The following is an 18,759-nucleotide window of genomic DNA, read 5'->3' on the forward strand; positions in this document are numbered from 1 at the left end:
TCGATGGATAGGGACTGTGAACACCAAAAGATGTTTGGGTGCAAGTTCAGTTGTAGAAGTGTTAGCAATGGGAAACTTTATGAAATAATTTAGCGAAATCTAGGTACAAGGCGTCAGTCTGATTATTCAAGTCAAGGTTTGCGTGCAGGTCATGAAGAAATACTGCGAGTTGTGTAATGCAAGATTAGGTTTTATGAAATCCACGTTGCGCAGGGTGAAATAAAAAGTTAGTATCCACAAGCTGCACGATTTCCGAGCAGATGATATGCCACGTGATTTTGCATGGTACACAAGTGAGCGAAACAGGACGGCAATTTATAGGTGAATCTTTGTTACTGGATTTGTAGACTGGAACGACCTTTCCCTTCCTCCGAATATCTGGCATGGTGGCTGTGAAAACACACTGAACAAACAGTAGTGATAAATATTGGGCAGAAACATGTTTATAAGTGTTCTTTAAAAGCTTAGAACAGGTTTCATCGGTGCCTCATGATGATGAAAGTTTTATTTTATCTATTACACACAGTACCTCAGTAACAGAAATATTTGTGATAGGCATGGGTGAGCAATAATAGTACAGTGGGCAAGGGGAAATCAGGCTCGTTGGTGAAAAGAGAAGAAAACGCAGCTGAAAATTTTTTAGCACATTCGGTATCACTAAATGGTCATCCTGAGTGATCACTCAGTGTACCTGAAGCTATGTTATTAGGGTTTAAGACTTGTCAGAACTTTTTTAGGGTAGTTTTTAGGATTTTAGACAATGATATAAGGATCGCTTAGTGTTTTTGATTGCTAAAAACACTAGTTTCCGGTTGCAAAGCATATATCCCAAATCGCAAGTACTAGGATTCTTTCTAGCTACCCGGAATAGGCGGTGCTTCTTGTTTTCGAGTTTTTAGGCATTTTTTGAACCACGGCTGGTTGTGATTATCATGGAATGTAGTTTTCGGGATATATTTGTTAGCGAGCAACTTAAGCGTCTGCCGGAATAATGTACCAGTTTTCCTGGAAAGACCGGCTATCAAAGGCTGCTTTTATAAGATGGGAAATAGGTGCTGAGCTCTCTGTGCTGTGCTTCGTAATTGCTTTTATCATATAACCGAATAGCCTTTCCCGGATTAGGCCGAGATCTGAATAAAGGTAAATTCTTTTTGAGTGAATTTATGGTCACTAATTGCCCGCAGTTAAGTAATGGACGAAAACCTTTCGGCATGTCTTTGTAGTAAAAAATCTAGAATGTTTGCCGATTCATTTAGGTTTGGTTTGTTTTTTGAGGTTTAATGTCCCAAAGCGACTCACGCTATGAGAGACGCACCGATTCATTTACTACACGCGTTATTTCTAATACTAGTTGGGTAAGATAAAAATTAAAACAAATTTCGATGAATTCCTAAGCGTCAGCTCGGGTATACATAGAATGGGCCAGGTTATTCCAAGGTATTGTCGGAAAATCGAAATCCCCGAAAAAGAGAATATCAGCATTGAGATACTGTTTTAGCTAATATTAAGATTAGCTAAAATTAATTTAGCAAATATGATATTTAGCTGATGGAAAAAACTGGGGGTCTTGTGTGGTTGTCTGTATCCGACACCCAGCAACACTGAGTGGGGTGTTCCTCGGCAAATGAGCCAAATTGTTTCGAGATTGGATGAAGTGTTCATATCAGTCAATGATAAGTGATTGCTCGCCGCTATTAGAACGCCACCTGTCATACGTGTTTGCGGTCTGAACGGAAGAGAGTGAAATGTGGCAGATCAGCAAGCACTTCATCATTACCAATATTATCTCTCAGCCATGTTTCTGTTATAACCAGCAAGTTACTATCCGATGATAGCACCAAGTTTGACACAAGCTCCCGCTTTGAAATGAAGCAGCGTGTGTTAGTAGAGATTGCTGAAAACGAAAGATTAGTACAATTACATGTTCGGGGACGCGGCAGTGGTTACAGTTTTCGCTGTGATTGCTATATTTTTTTACTGTCTGCTGAGTTTCTTCGAAAAATTAGCTTTTGAGGCCTACATGAAGGGTTTCGTAGCGCAGGGAAAATTTCACCTTCTTTGATTTGGCAAAGGCGACAAGTTGTTTTCTTACATGTTGAACTCGGCCAGAGAAGTCCTTGACAATACTAAAGTCAGTGTCCTTTAGCTTGCGGCCGTTTGAGAGGATCAGTTGCTTAGTCCTAAAATGAGTAAGCTTTACAATTACGGGACAAGGCCGTTCTCTACTGTGATGCCAAAGACGGTACGCACGGTCACTGTCTTTGCTGTCTAATATGTAATACAGGGTATTGAACAATGGTGAATAATGAGAATTCTTCAGGTTCAACAAATGTCTCGGATGGTGTAGGATCTGGAAAGCCATAAAAATTAAATTGCACTTCAATAAGAGGTTCTCGGCGTCCTCAATTCCGTCCTTCAGATCTCGCTCCAGCCTTGACGTCTCCTCTTCTTAGCTCTGTACATTTTCTACGTCTGTTGTCAAGGTGACAAGACACTGATAGTGAACTTCTAAAGCGCAAATCTGGTGAAATAATTTAGTAATAGTCGTCTCTGATGTCATTAGCTTGTTTTAGTATCATGAACGTCACTGATTAGTGTAGCCTAGCCAGAGAATAATCTTTTCAGTTCAACAAGCACCCCTTCATAATGTCAGGCCCCGTATTCATTTCTATACCCAGAGAAAACAGTATTAAGGTTCGAACAGTTTCCAAACATTCAATAACAACGTTGACACAACACTGTGGGCTCGGGAGCTGTATCGGAAAGTAATTGCTAGCTTTCTTTGCTTATAAATGGCATAGTATCCTGCATTAGGAACATAAGCGGATTAGTGGCCTGTATCATGGTACAGCCACTAAGCCGACAGAGCTTTTGTTTTTTGTTGCGACTGTGAGAAAAGGGAAAAGAAAATGCACGGGCCTGCTACTCGCTCTTTAGCTAAGGCACCTCAGCTGCCTCGGGCGGATAGAGGAAAAAATAGAAAAGAAAGAAAGAAAAGAGGTGTGTAGCCGATCAACACCGCTCTTTTGTATGGAATGTGTCCGATGCCGTCGATGACAATGGGTATGTCCAAGATTTCAGGAGAGTCCAGCACTTGAGGGATGATGCTGTCAGGTTTGAAGCGTTGACGGCGATGAGTAGACGGTCATGCATACCGTTGCTATGGTAATCCGGCATATAGGACGGCGCCATTCCCACTCCAGTAGAACATGGAGCGACAAGTAGCGTGTCCATGAAGATTTCTGTCAGCACGTGCATCAGGAACAAAAGCGGATCAGTGGTCTGCGTCACGGTAAAGCCACTTAGCCTGCCTCCTCCACGAGGCATGCTAAAAGAAGACGAAGCGTTTTCCTCTCCGCCCTCACGGAGTAGGCAGAGTAGGCAGAGGCAGGTGACAAGGACATCTTCGTTTGTGCGGCTGGCTGCAAGGCCACTCATTCTGCAAATATCCCGTAAATACATTAAACCTTCACGTAGCGTCTTGGTGGAGGTGCGGCCATTCATCCCATCGTCAGTCTCCGCGGAACGAAACTCCGCAGCGGGATATTTGCTACCCGATGATGGCCTAGGATGGCATCTCCGCACCGACAGTGGCCTTGTCATCAACATCAATACCCACCCCCGCGATCCTGGCTGTTTGACTGGTACGGACACTGCAGACGTTGAAGAATGCCTACACAAGTACGAACGTGTCAGTTCATTCATTTATCGATGGGAACCCATACTCATGCTAGCCAATACTCTTTTCTACCTCAAAGGCATGACACTTTACGGGTACGAGACTCGCCAAGAACAGCTACAAGTTGGAATATTCGCAAGCACAAGCCCTGCGATCTCTTTGGAAAACCAGTTAGCCGACAGCTTACCGCAAAAAAATCATCGCGACACGCGCACAGAAATCTACCAAGTTTTACGTTCCCTACGTTCAGGATGTTCTCGCCCTTTGTCACAAATCAGAGGACAACCTGTCCCAATCAGATATAGTTGGCCACATCTTGAAGAAGATTTGAGACGATGCATTGACTTTGCTGGTGTGTAAAGACCTTGGATCTGTTGACATCATAATAAAGGAATTCTGTTAGTTTTTAAGACGCCAAATGCCGTCGCACCACACCGCCATTCGCCCGCCCCCATAATGCTGATAGGATATAATGTCAAAACTGACCACCCGAACACCAGCCCATGTCGAGACAAAATGTTACCCATATAGTCATCCAGGTATTTGAGGCTGTCTCTACCATTAACTTGTCGCCACATCTGACCGACAGCCACCACTCAGACGTTTCCCTAATTCAGGTTGTTGTTCGTCAACTTAGGTCTCAACTCCGTTGCTGCCATCAGCCCAACCAATGCCGCCAACGTTCGTGCAGTTTATCCAAGTCGGCCTACTTTTGACGCCGACGTTCGCGCAACTTATACTGAGAGACCTGCTTATGTAGCCCCGCGTCGACGCAATTGAAGTGACTGGCGCAAATCCGATAACAGGCCTTTTTATTTTACTTGCTCCTGCATCGGCCACATCGGCCGGTAATGCCCAAACTTCGCGTTCTAACAAAGAAGGTCCCGCCTTTCGCCCTATTCCCCTTACGATTTCCGCTATGGTAACTTCCCTTTTTGTCACGAGCCTTGAGGCAATGCAGTTATTACCGAGCCGTCGCGATTCAACCGATCGCCCTCACCATACTGCCGCCAGTTGCATTCGCCCCAACGACGTTTTTCTTCTCCAAGTCCCTATGTCCCATCCTCGAACGGAAAACTTGGAGTTGCAATTCTCGTCTAGCTCTTCACGCCCGCCGTAACGTGCTCGCTTCACTCGTTTGTGGAGTAGCAATTCAAGTCCTGATTGATACAGGAGCACACATTTCAGTATTGAGCCAACTCCGCTGCCGCTTGTAAACAGTACTGACCACTCCCAGTGGGGTTACACTCACGTAGAAGCAATGGGGCGAAAAATCGCTGGCGATACTTCGGTTCGTTTTTTTTTTGGTGGCAAACACTCAGATTGGTAAAATACATTCCTACCCACCCAAGAGTAAAAGAAGATATTTATTGCAATAAGTCGCTATATTTTGATATTAGCACTCAAAAAAATACTAGTAACGTGTACTACTGCTAAACATCTCCCATTTTACTGGTGATTGGAATGCATAGATGCTCGCATCAAAATTGCGCAAGCCATTTTTTGCGCAACAAGCCAATAAAAACCATTATGGCAGCATACGCGTTGCAATCTTCTACCAAACTTGTACCGCTGCTGCTACCTGCTGCTCGCTTTTGCCACGCGCTGCTCTCACCAAGCGATCCCGCACACTTTGTTGAGCACCCACCGTTTGTGCGTATCAGTTTTAGTTATTTATTTCAACCTCAAAGGCCCCATTGAAGGGGTATTACATGACGGAGTTGGTTTCAGGGCATAATATTGCTTCGAGTGATGCTTTGAAAATGGGTCTGTATGGAGCACGACGTCGGCAGGCATGTCAATCCAGTCTTTGGCGGTGCGAACGAAAAACGAATATAGATGCGCAGATGTGCGGGCTTGCGGAGGATGGGTTGTCTTTTCGTGGCCCGTGCGGCTGGAGATGCGGTATGCAGGGATGATAGCAGATTCGTGCGATCTTTATTTGTTGGAGCTCAGAGCGTTAATAAAACTGTAGCAGAATGCACCTTGGTGCTCAGAGCGCCCGTTAAAGCGGTCGTGCGCCGGCAAGGTAGCAACACAAAACATTCAGCATGAACTACATAATGTATTCAAAAATATCAATCTCGAGAATTCTCGTAAAAAACGGCGCATTTGCACATGAGTATCGTGAAGACAGTGGCTATACACTTATGTACACTAACAATGAAGAGGCCTGACCTGACGAAAGCGCAACACGAGCGTATGTTTACTGCAATAGTGTTAACAAATTCAATAAAAGAAGCATGCAAGGAAAACCTCACATAACAAAAGCACAATAATAGATTCCTGATTGTTCCATCGTAGCCGCTTCAACTAGCAACTGTCACTGGCCTAAGATAGCTAACGGGTTCGTTATCGGTTGTAATGGTTTTGCTAAGGTTTTAAATGAGGTACAAAAATAGCTGCAGAAAACAGTAACTGTAGAACTCACACAATCCTTAGTAACCGGTGCTGGTGCACCGCTTCGGAACACAATACAGGCGTATCAAGTTGCTTCTCATTTCTCATTTTCAAAAAGCTTCATAACGGCTCGCGGTAGCTTGCCAGGGCCGCGCGCGTCTACCACCGCTCTCTCGGCCGGCGATTCAAATGGATGGGAGGAGCCTTATGGCACCTGGGTTGATTATGTTTTCGGAACTGATTGCTTTCAACTGCGTGTGGCTAGTTTCGAAATTAACCTGCGAACATAAGTGTAACGTACCCTATGCTTCTGTAGTTTATGAAACTATATTTCTCTTTGATCCAGTGCGCTGCCATAGTTCAGGCGGTGGCGGTTTCTATTAACGTGGATGCGCAACTCGCAACGTGACACCACCCTGCCCCTGCTCCTACACATGTGCGTGTCGCAGATGGCGGATCGTCTCTAGTCGTCGGCACTCACCAAAAGCGAGGAGGTTATGTGGCGTAAGCTACAGACTGGAGTATTCCCGAACCCCCAGCTTTACAGCAAGTTGCACCCGGAAATTTTTAGCCCCAGGTGCAAGTGTTGCGATGGCATAGCGGACATGATCCATATGATATGGACGTGTCCTAGATTTGGACAACCTGAAAGAACAGATGAGTCCTGGGAGGCACTACTTCTCAAGCAGGACGAAAAAGGGCAACGAGAAGTCATCCGTCTTGCCCCGGCCGCTGCTAAGATCCAAGGGATCCAGGTCGACGGCTGAGGGGGAGGACATGGTTGGGACAGAGCTTCGCCTCGGATCCTCACCAACCTTTTGACGGGTGCAATAAATGTTATTTCTCTCTCTCTCGGCTTGTGCTCTGTCCGCGGGGCGATATCTGGCTGTCATATTAGTTTTGGTCACAGCTCTGTAGCATTGCACTCATGGCATATTTTTGGGCTTGATTTTCTGGCGATTAAGACATAATAGACTATGATATATTTGTTGTTGAACTGGACTTTCCCTATTCAACCGCACCCTCCCAGTGGGCACCATATTTGCATTGACGACTTTTTCCGTCTGCCACCTGAAGTCGAAATTTACCTCTCTTTCCACTCTGCACCCCATATCATAATGGACACTACATTGTTACCCCATTCCAATAAGCGCTCCCCAGACGTACTGTGGCCCTTATTCATACCGTCGTCACTATGACCGTGAACCAGTTATGCCTACCTATTCTGAACTCTGCCTTGCAAGTCCAACCCCTCCAGGCATCTCGCTCACCACTCTGTGCTCTGTAAACGAATGCAACCTCCTTTATGTGATCACTTGTCTACCGTCCTCTTCTGACTGCTCTCTCTATGTCTCTCTCGGACGTTTGAGTCTACAGGACTATGGCAAGATGATCACTTCCGATCTTTCCCCTTCAGAAGCTCATGTTCTTTACCGTCTTCTCGCTTCTTTCAGAGACATTTTTGGTATTGATCATCGCCTTTCGACTAGAACCGCTCTAGTGCAGCATTGCATTCACACCGGTGACGCCGCTCCTATCCAACGCCGTCCTTATCGCCAGCCAGGCGCTGAACTCCCGGTTATAAAAAAGGTATTTCAAAACATGCTAACTGAAGATATCATCTAGCTTTTTACGAAACCGTGGGTGTTCCCAGTCGCACTGCCTAAAACGAAAGACGGCCGCTGGAGCTTCTGCGTAGAATATTGCTACTGCAAGAGCACCACAAAAAAAAAATGCGTGTACCCTCTTCCCAGAATCGATGATGCCATGGAGCCAAATACCTTTTTTCCTTTGATCTGCGGTGAAGGTATTGGCAGCTCGCTATTGACGAGCAGGATCGGTTTCTACTAATTTAAAGTCACGCCGTTCGATGTCTGCAATGCAACGGAGACCATGGAACGAATGACCTCACTTTGAACGCCGCACCAATATCCCCACTGTGTTCCGTACAGCCGCACTCAAGCTCAATTCATCGAAATGCCAGTTTGGTTGCCGCCAACTGACTATTCTTGGACAAATGGCTGACGCCTCCAGAGTACGTCCTGATCCGGCTGAAGTTGAAGCCATGAAAGATTTTCTGTCTCTCGTCTTAGAAGGATGTGCATGGCTTTGTTAATATCTGCTCTTAATTTCTCCGTTTTATCAAAGAATGCCCCATATCGCTCGCCCTCTCACTGCCATTCTTAATACCGACACCGCTTTCATGTGGGGTTTACCCAGCAAGGTTTGTTTTCGGCGCTTTTAAGCTTACCGACGTCTCCTCTCATTTAGGCACATTTCGATCACTCACCTATACTCATGTGCGGACATCTGCGTATATGAGATCGATGCAGTGCTGGCCTAATGCCAGCGAGGTGAAGAGCGCGTCATCGCCTATGCGCTAGCCGCCTTCTCTCCATCGCGGAACACAATTATTCTATTACCGAGTGCGTGTTTCGCTTTTGCATGGGCTGCAGCTAAATTCAGACCTTACTTATTAGGCCGTTTTTTCTTAGTGATAATAACTGACCACCACGGAGGTTGATGGTTGTCATTTCTGAGAGATCCCTCCAGACGTCTTGCCTGCTCTTACTCGTACTCATACAACGTAGTGTAGAAGTCAAGGTGTCTTCCTCAAGACGCGGAATGTTTTCTTGCTACTCTTCCAAACCTCCTCGCTGACATAAAGGTCATCCTCTGCATTTTCACCCTCTCCAATCTCGTCAACATAGCCGACGAACAGCGCAATGACCCATATATATAATCCATCATTGAAGGTGTGATGTCTAGAACGTCGAATTCTGTTCATCTTTTTGTGTTACGGGGTGGTGTAATCTACCGCCTTAACCTTCATAATGGCTGCCCACCCATTTTGTTAGTGATTCTCAAGCAGCTACGCTGCTCATTTACTGAACATCTTCATGACCTGCTGACAGCTAGCCACGTCGGTTTGTCCCGCACTTACGGCCGGGTACGGCGCCGTTTCTTTTTGCCTGCACAATACCGCTGCATCAAGAGCTACCTAATACCCTGTTAATTTGAGATCTGGAGCTACGTCACCGCTTGGACCTGCAGGTATCAACGTAGGAGAAACGTTGAGTCCGCCACCCGGTATTTGATGCCCTATTGACGTTCCACTGTTTACCATTTTATCTTGTTGGACTCGACCTTTTTGGCCCGTTTCTGACGTCACGGTGAGGACATAATGATTATCTGGGGCAAGCGATTATGCGACACGATACGCCATCACACAAACTTTAACCACATGCTGCGCTATTGTGTCGCTGATTTTCTATTACAGATCGCAATTTTTCATCACGGCACTCTCCGCCAATCATTCACCGACCTCGATGGCTACTTGTTTATCCAGAGTTTTTAAAGACATATTGCGTTCATGTCTTACGGAATATAAGCCTGCGACCGCGTAACGTCCCCAAATCAACGTTCTTACCGAGCGCTTCTGTCGGACGCTGTCGGATATGCTATCCCTTTATGACTCACCCGATTACCAAGACTAGACTTCGCGTTGTCATGTGCGACCTTTGCCTACAAAGCTTTGAGGTACAATACGACCCCTCTTCGTGCTCCTTGGCCTTACCTTTGGATACGCTATTCCCGCCTTCTGGTCCCCTCATACCACCCCACGCACGTGACGCATTGTCCAAGCCACTGAAGCGCGCCAAGTAGCCCGTAGTCATCTCCTCGCCTCTCAGACTTCCCAGAGGTCTGACTACGATAGTCTTCATCGCCATTTCGCCTACTATCCTGGTTCCATAGTTTTGTGGCCTCCTAGCTGCATGCCGCATTTAACTCTCGGGGAAACATTTGTCTCCCCAGACTGGCCGCTTATCGTGTGGAACATTAAGTCACCGTTGTAACGTATGAATGTGCCTCTATTGTGCCTGCGTCCTCTTCCTCTCGCCCTGCAAACAATATTGTACATGTTGATGCCTTAAGCCATTTCAAAACATTCCTCCTTTACTAGTTTAAGGCCGCGACGGCGCTTGCACCGACGGGGGCATGTTAGGAGAAGACGTAGACGAAGTGTTTTAGGTCCTGACCCTGCGGAAGCGTCATAGGTAGACGAAGACAAGGACCTATCCGTTGGTGCTGCTGGCTTCTGCGCCAGTCATTCTGTAAATATCCTGAAAATACATTATACTTTCATGTAACAATATATTGAAGAATGTTACACCTGTGTTACATATATGCTACATGTACATTGTTTTAAATATTTATAGAAGTATTATTGTAACGGGCTGTGTAGCAATAATGAATTGTGAGAATCAAAGCACATTAACCACATTCAAATAATGGTTTGACCTCTACAAAATTAGTATTACGGTAACATTTCTGTGATACCTTTAAATACGCAGACTCTTTCATACTGTAATCCTTGTCATAATAGCGAACAACTGGGTTTTGCGTTGCGAAATACTGCCACGTTGAAACATGCTACAGAAATTGTTTTATTATGTTTTCCGTACCATTCCATTGGGCAGTGCGCACAAGGTTCATTAATATGTTTGCGAGTGTGTATCATTTACGTTATGTTTGTTCTCGGTGCGCTTTACATGTCGGTTTCTATTTATGGACTTCGTGATCGCTTCGCATACAATACTATCGTCTGACTACCCAAAACTCTTATTTCGTATGATCCATTTATTGTGCTATATGGCTTTTTACTTCTGTCAAATTTAAATACGTAGTCTCTCAGGTTCGCCTTTTTGTCCATTAGCAGCACTCGTTTCCGTCACCCCCATTTTCTTTTGTGACATATATACAATCGTTGGCGAATCTTCGACGTCAGCGAAAGTAGCTCGTGCAACCGGTGCACATAAGAGCTTTTGTTCAATTATACTTTTGTAGTAAGGTGCCTTATAAATTAAGGCACGTCAGTTAAAGAGTACCACTTGTTCGGACTATGTGACAGAAATAATTTCGTTTTTAATTGCCAACGCTCTTAATAAACATACAATGGCCATGGAAATTATTCACAAGAGTGTTTTCCAGAACGCCTTCAAACAGAAGCCTATAGCTTACCTTCTTTCTTCTTCTGGTGATTAGAGGATTGTTGCATGCAGAAATTTCTTATGTGCTTGCTGTTTTGTTAACTGTGTGAATTTTCTTTAATTTCTTACTCTAAATATGTCTTGTAAATATTTGGTGTATAATTATGTCACTGCAAAAGTGTGAACCTTAATACATTTTTTTTTTTTACATAAGTATGAGTTCTCTGTGTAATGAGCACGTATGATGTTCTTGCTTCTGTTGCTGGTTGTCAGCATTGTTTCGGGTGCTTGGGCCCCGTCAGGCTGAGTTCATCTGCCTTTTGCCCTCTGTATCCGAGACATTGTCTGAATAAAAAAATAAAACATAATAGTCTAGGATGCCACCAAGCATATTTTGATTCACAAGGCGTCTTTTTACCGCCAGTGCAGAATGATATGAAGCGTCCCATAAGTAGCCAAAGCTCTCGTACTTCAGAACCAAATATCCAAAACAGTTCAGTCCGGTTTATTAGCAATACAGGCGATAGCGCCTGTTGATTGGAGAAGGAGGTAACAATAAAACACCGTTCTCTCCTCGGTAGACACACTGCTGAAGAAAGAGCCCCAATAAAACACAGCTATTTATATAGATATTGACTCTGTTTTGTGTTTTGGCTGTTTGAGTTAGTTTTTCTTATCCTTAGTTCAATGTATTTACAAAGCCCTTGAGAGAGAGCAGCGATGTAGCTTTAAGATTATCTCATTCAGTATCACACAACAAAATATGTTAACATACAAGCTTGCTTGTTTTTTTTTCTTTGCAGGCGAGTGTCCATTTCGCCCTGACGGCTGGAGAATTTGAAAAATGTCTGGCTACAGTGAGTGTTATGCTTCTTTCAACCTTTTGATGTTTAGCTACTTTTGTGCGGAACTTCTTTTGCATGATTAATTTCCAAAGTACGGCTTTGTTTAGCAGCCAGAAATGAGCGAACTCACATATAATTGAATAATTACGAGAAATTGTGATTCTTAACTATTTATTTAATAATACTTACTGCCTTTATTAAATATAATTTTGCTAGATCACTTAATGGCGGGATATATAAATCCCAAACGAGTTGCTTTCAAGCTCCCATTAGAAGTAGGCCTTGATTACCATTACAATATATATGCATTTTCTTAAAATATTATTTCTACTTCGTAAATATTTTGAAGAGCGTCCCTGGGGTAACCGAGTTTCTGTAAATCTCATTTTAAAAGAAATGTCACTCTGGGCCTTCTTGAAGAAATGAAATGAAGAAGCCGCATATCTACATTTTAACAATATTATGGTTGCGCAGAATCAAGAAAGGATTGTGCTTTGAGCTGCGTTAGTAAAACCTCAATGGTCTAGGCTCATTACCCGCTGACGCCACCGTTATTGAGCAGTAGACCAACAGACTGACGATTTCTCTGTTTTTCAGTGGGTCGTCAGTGCCGGTACTTAACAATACGCTACAATAGAACAACTAACTATATATGTATGGTGTTTGCTCCGCCTATGAAGCAGTGTTTTGTGCACGACGAAGGCTCCTGTAAAGAGCCAAAGTCGTTCACCAGTGTTCCGATTTACGACACGTACCGTCTCCACTGACCAAGGCTAAAAACCTGTAGTTTAGAAGCATGAACGCTAATTAGGTTCTACACATTTTGAGTTTGCCCGCGGCATCTAACGTTGTGTATAAAACGTGCACATTACTTCCTCTGCTCAAAGCGTTCCCTGACTTTCCTATTACTGCTTAGGAATAAAATGTACGCGCTTAGAGGTCGACCTACTAATCCTCACAATTCTGCTCATTGTCTTGGGGAACAGGTTGGATTCAAGGGTATCTTCATCGCCGAGCCTTTCAAGGTGTTCGATTACTATAAGATGCTCTGTTCCCTTATACCCGAACTCCGCCACTCTAAGCCTGGGCAGCTGAATTCAGCTAAGTAAGTGCTTGAACTCTACCTTAGCTCATTAAGGTCGACTTTCGCTTTAACATATTTAACCATTTTCATCAAGCATAGCCAAAATCGTTTTGGAGGATCAAGAGCGAGGAGAATACGACCCTCATGCGACAAATATATTGACGCCCTGCTTGATTGCCAGAATTGTTAGAGTAATCATTTTTTTTTTCTCAAAGGAGGTTCCACTAGGCGTCAGTCAAGAAACTCGAAAATCTGAAACATGGGAAATATCATGACTGAAAACTATTGTCAAAACAGCACAGCCCCTACTTAGAAAAACTAGCGATCTGAGTTTACCACTGTTACATTTGGATAGCTACATTCAAGCAATGAACGCGGCGTAAAAACTAAAAAATAAAAATATATACTTTACACAATTACTACTTCGAATAGGCAGAAATTGTTACCCTGATAGAAAATTCTAAATTTTTGACAGTAAGTTTTTTTTTTTTTTGTGAAGAGAAAAAAGAAAACAATGTAATTTCTGCGGAAGTTATATTTAAAAAATAGTTTATCAGCATATCACATAGCGCTACAAATTTGTGTGCAACGTAAAAGGCATCACTGACTAAATATAGGTAAATAGCTCATTATCAGGTGTAATTTAGGCTTGAAAGTTTTGCTGTTCGCATTACAAATGACATGAGAAATGGGGAAGCCTTTTTTGTTTCTTCTTTTCTGGTAATAGCATCATTGATTCTGTACTGAATATTTTAGCTTGACAATGCTTCTTTCTTCTTCAGATATCCCTACCTGAAAGCTATCATTGCCGATGGCGACCAAAAGGCTCCGTGAGTACGAACACACTGAGTTAATACGCATGTATTTAAGTTGAAATAATGAAAATAAATAATTACAGTCAAAATGAAGAGGTAATTCTCGTTCCTTGTAAAGCTATTTGTGAACTGGTACAGTAGTCACTGTAATCGTACGGATTTTGTCACGAGTTACTTACGAATTTAGGCTCCTAGTTTCAAGCGAAATGGCACATGGCTAAAGAGACGAAGAAGCAAGGGAAGAAAGAACACCTTCTTTCTTCTTTTCTTTGGCCGTGTGCCATTGCACTGAATGCTGTGAGCTTAAATGAGAAATACCGGCTAGCCCAACAACTAACTCTACTGACCTGCGGAATATTAGGAAGTACTTTACACATATGTAAGCACATGCCACCTGTTCTCTCACGTGTGAATCCAAATAACGATCTTGCCTTCGCCACGGAAAGAAATAGAAATTTCAAACAGCAAAAGCATGTTAAGTAATAATATCGCCGCACCTGTAAAATATTAAATATTGTTGATGTTTTTTTATAAGCTACGCCATCAAGCATTATGAATTCAAGAAATTTGGCTTGGAACTGCCATAAAATGGCGTCATAACTACGTTCTTAGCGAATGAAACCTGGAAATTTTATTTATACAGATTGGGATGTATTCAGACATCTAATTCCCCGCGTTTGCTACAGGTTTCTTAATAGCATTCGCTATATACTATGCTATGCATGTTTTGGGCTTTTGCCGTGCACAAACTATAGATACTAATTGGATCGCTGTCAAGTGGGCGCAGGCGCCTCACTGAGGTCTGTAACATATTTATGCATCAAGGTCAGCCTCATCTATTATGAAATAGGTTCCTCATGCAAGACTGTAGTTCTCTAGCCTGGGAAACAACGGTATGCTATATGACCACACTCGTTATCGGAATTAGGGTATGCAGCATGGTATTACATAGCTTGTTTACTTTTGAACGGTTTATACAGTTACATACTATGTAATGGTATTCTTCGTGAGCACGGCTCAACTACTTCTTCACTCCCTTGACTTTGTACGCTACTGCTGAAAAGGTGTAGCAAATAGAATTATGTCTAGTTAGCTTTATATGAATGTTGCTTACCAACAAAGCGGAGTGTCTAACAAAGAAGAGGACCATTTTTGGAATGGTATTTAAAAAAAAATCACCGCCATTCCTGACAAATAATCCAAGCATGTAAATGATAGATTAGCTCATAGTGCAAGAAAGGCTTCAGAATACGGGAAACCGTTTTGCCCGAGTTGCGAAACGATCTACCTTACATCCATGTTTTTCTCATTGTGCTCATTTGTTTATAAACAGAGGCTCATTTACTGCGTTTTTTGATGTACTTGAATTTGGTGTATATATTTCCTTTCGATTGCATGCCATAAATGTCGCGGTTTTGTGAAGCAACTTCCATATTTCTGATAGTAAGCAAAAGGCACCAACCTACACTAAGGTACGATTTATCAACTACGTGATGTGATGAAATGACATATATTTCGAATTTCAATGAAATGAAGAAATCCCAGTTTTATACTCGTGACCAGCTGAGAACACTATATCAAGTAAAGCTCATTCAGATTCCTGAAACTATAACAAAACGTTGTCTCCTTAAAAGCAAACATTGCCTTGAGCCAGAACTTGTTGATGTAATATGCAAGAGGAATAACGGGCCTTGATAGAATACACGAGATATCACCATACGTCAGTAATTTTGAATTAGGGTTTTGAGAATGAATGAGAATGAATGAAGGAATACGTGATCACTACAAGGCAGCAGTACAGCTTCTTAGATCCAAAGCTAGACGCTCATGCTTCGGCAGTAATGTTTCTGTCGCTACTTTCATTGAAGGCCCGTTAATATTAGTGTTCCCATTTCTCAGCAAAGCTCTAGATCGTCTGCTGCATGACCTAAGGTCATAGAGCGGTCTTTTGCTGAATCAAATACGCAAAAGTGTGGCATACAGTAAAGTACTCGACTCACTCCGTCGCTAACCGTCGTATGACAAGACTTGTTTTGAGTCTGCTTCGAACCATATCCTTTTAAATATATGCTGGATTTACCGTCAAGTTTCATTTAACACGGCGATACACGGTGATAACAGGGGCTGTGGCGTATAATTTCACTGCTGGTTTCGTGCTATTAAATATGCGTGCACCGTGCGCAATCGCAGGGGTTGCATATCATTGCGAGAGCTGATGCAGGATAGTGCAGCCGATCTCCAGGCAGCTCAGCAACAAGTTGGCATGGACGACCCCTTGACCATCTTTTTCACATCAGTACGTATTGCAATGCGTGCACCTCTTCACAACTTCGCTGTTAATGAATTATTAGTGAAATGGTAAGCTTGATGAATACTGCGGTTAGACATCAGTGGGCTTCCTCGCTTACTGCAGGTGTAGTTGCTAGCTCTCATTTAGGTCTATGCAATATATAAAAACGCAGTATTTGCTAAGTATTGATACCCAGTATTTCATGAATAAGTGCTGTTCTGATAAGGTCTGTACCCTGCGACTTGATAACGTGTGCTTGCTTGCAGCCAAGAACTATATTACCTTCACTACTTAAGTGAAAGCGGGCCATTTTTAAAACTATGCCTTTTTGCCTTTGGCCTTATATTATTTTTGGCACGTAGTAAGTAATCGAATACATTCCTGATATATTTGTGCATTTGCACACAGTAAAACAAAAAAATAGGAAAAAAACTTAAGTCACTATTATTAACAATTACATTTTGGCAACATTTGAAATAAGCAAAAAGACTTGATGCACTTGCAAAAGTTGCCCTATCGGAGTATCTTTACGACTGCCCTGATCCCGGCTGAAGTGATACGCCTTAGGAAACGTGAGTGAGACGTAAGAAACAATGTGCAAAGGTTCTAATTTGTGTAGTGTAGGCTATTAAACTTTATCAATGCGATCACAATATAACGAAAATGTTGTGAAGCGTGTCTATGCATGAAATCGGAAGCGTGTCAATCATTTGTTAGTCTCAAGCAGAACTGTTCCTCTTTTAACCTACATAAATGACACATGTCCCGTGTACATGTTGTTTAGTGTTGTAATTTATTGTTATTCCTAGAAGCTAACATAATATGGAGGGAACACAGAAAAAGCATTCAAAATTAGGTGTAAAGTTGTATTTATACTTAGCAAGCTGCAGCCTGGCGAAAAAAGCAGTGAGGTTTGCTTTTAGGAGAATATGTATTTTTGCTTGCCTATTCACTTTACTCCACTCACATGTCCCACTGCTCTTGCAGCATGCAATCGTCTCAACTGCCTCTAATATATATTGAGCGTAATGAGTTTATGTTTCCTTTTTTTTTGGTAGACAGCTATCTGACATAATTCAAGCCTTCGTATTCAAGGAGTTACCAAGTCCTAAATGTTGCCCCCTTTTATTCCTTTGCCATTCAGAAACCTGCGGCAAATTATATTCGCAGATTTCTTGCAAGCTTGTTGCAAAATGTTTGTATGTTTGCGTTCTTCTCATTACACACCACTCGTGCATCAGCATTATCCATGCTTCTCAAATATGTACGTAAAAATAAACAAATACGCAAGACAGATATATCTTTCACAAAGTAGACATCAAAATGTCACTATTTGATGTCACTGCATGGCTGGATGAAGCGGGTGAAGCAATAATTGGTCTGATTCAGTTCGAAACAATAAACCTAAATGTGTTAGGTTCAGTAGTAGAGACGAGTGGACTCCAAACACAGTCATGTAGTCATTAGGGTGTTTGGATTGATTTAGAGCCTAAATAAAGCCGTCTAATACCAGTAAGGAAACGTTTCTAAGAGTTGCATCTAAGCGAACATTATGCGCAACTGCATGGGCGGTAATTTTTACGCTTGGTACAGAAAAAGAGAACTTGGCAGGTTAAGTAAAGAACCGAACAAAATCTATTAACAGGACATATGGTCGAACTAAAGTGATGTTTCGAATACAATGTAGTGAACCACGATGTTCTTTGCGCAGGGGACAACAGGTAGTCCAAAAGCCGCGGTTCTGAGTCATCACAATTTCGTCAACAATATTGTCGCCTACGACCACAGGGCAGACCTCACAACGGTAAGCACAGGTAGCCGACCAACAATTTATAAGGGTATGATGCTCAATGAGCCCAGTCGAACTTGAGGACCTTTGCCAGAGTCAGCGGTTTTGCACTTAATAAATTATATAACAGCAACAGTATATCCTCCAATTTTGAAGAGTTTTAACTTCTCAACTGTAGTTATTATGATCGTTTACGCCCTTACGGATGGATAAAAACGCCATACTCTGAATGCAAATAACAATAGAAAACGCTGTACAATCTGTGTGGAAAATATACATTGAAATCTCTTAGTATACCCCTCGCTCAGAGAGCTTTGAAATAGGCAATTCTGTGAATAATTCGTTATCTACTCCAACTGCGTCTACAGTAGCCATGCGCTTGAGCACTGCGCCACATCTTTTGTCGTACATGAACTCGGAATGTTGTAAAAAAAAACAAAAAAACATTACAATGCTATCTTCCTTTCGACTCACCAAACTGCCTGTTCGCATTCCGCGTTTTTCTCCGCTGTGCTAAGAGAGCAAAACGAATTTAGAAATGCAGTCCACAAAAGGAGCTAACACAAACCATGACACGAACCTGCAGCGGTAATTGACCACTGTTGTTAGTCCCGTTGCGTGTTTTTGTCTTTGCTGTTGTTTTATTCTGCTCACGTATACAACAATGCCATGTCATAAATACAGAACCAAGATCAACCCACAGCTGTGCATAGTTCCTCTGACAAACTGACGGTGTGGTAAACAACTATCACTTGTGGCTGCAGGTTTCCACTAAATACACAGCGTAAGTCGGGCCACCAAGGGTTAGGTTAGTGTCCGTGACTTCTTGAGTGACAGAATTAAGCCCCACGCGTGGAGTTGAACAG

General features: G+C 42.8%; 1 protein-coding gene across 1 annotated transcript in view; it reads left to right on the forward strand.

Moving 5' to 3' along the window:
• The window catches only part of LOC146178024 (medium-chain acyl-CoA ligase ACSF2, mitochondrial-like), a 67,246-nt gene that overhangs the window by 17,496 nt on the left and 30,991 nt on the right, over positions 1-18,759 (forward strand). The window contains exons 4-8 of the mRNA XM_084580705.1: positions 11,874-11,927; positions 12,902-13,020; positions 13,782-13,829; positions 16,005-16,110; positions 17,816-17,908. Of these exons, the coding sequence (XP_084436831.1) occupies positions 11,874-11,927; positions 12,902-13,020; positions 13,782-13,829; positions 16,005-16,110; positions 17,816-17,908 (420 nt within the window). The remainder of the gene's footprint in view (positions 1-11,873; positions 11,928-12,901; positions 13,021-13,781; positions 13,830-16,004; positions 16,111-17,815; positions 17,909-18,759) is intronic.

Source organism: Amblyomma maculatum, chromosome 10 (genome assembly GCF_055883805.1).
Source record: "Amblyomma maculatum isolate TAMU_Amacu chromosome 10, ASM5588380v1, whole genome shotgun sequence".
NCBI lineage: Eukaryota > Metazoa > Arthropoda > Arachnida > Ixodida > Ixodidae > Amblyomma > Amblyomma maculatum.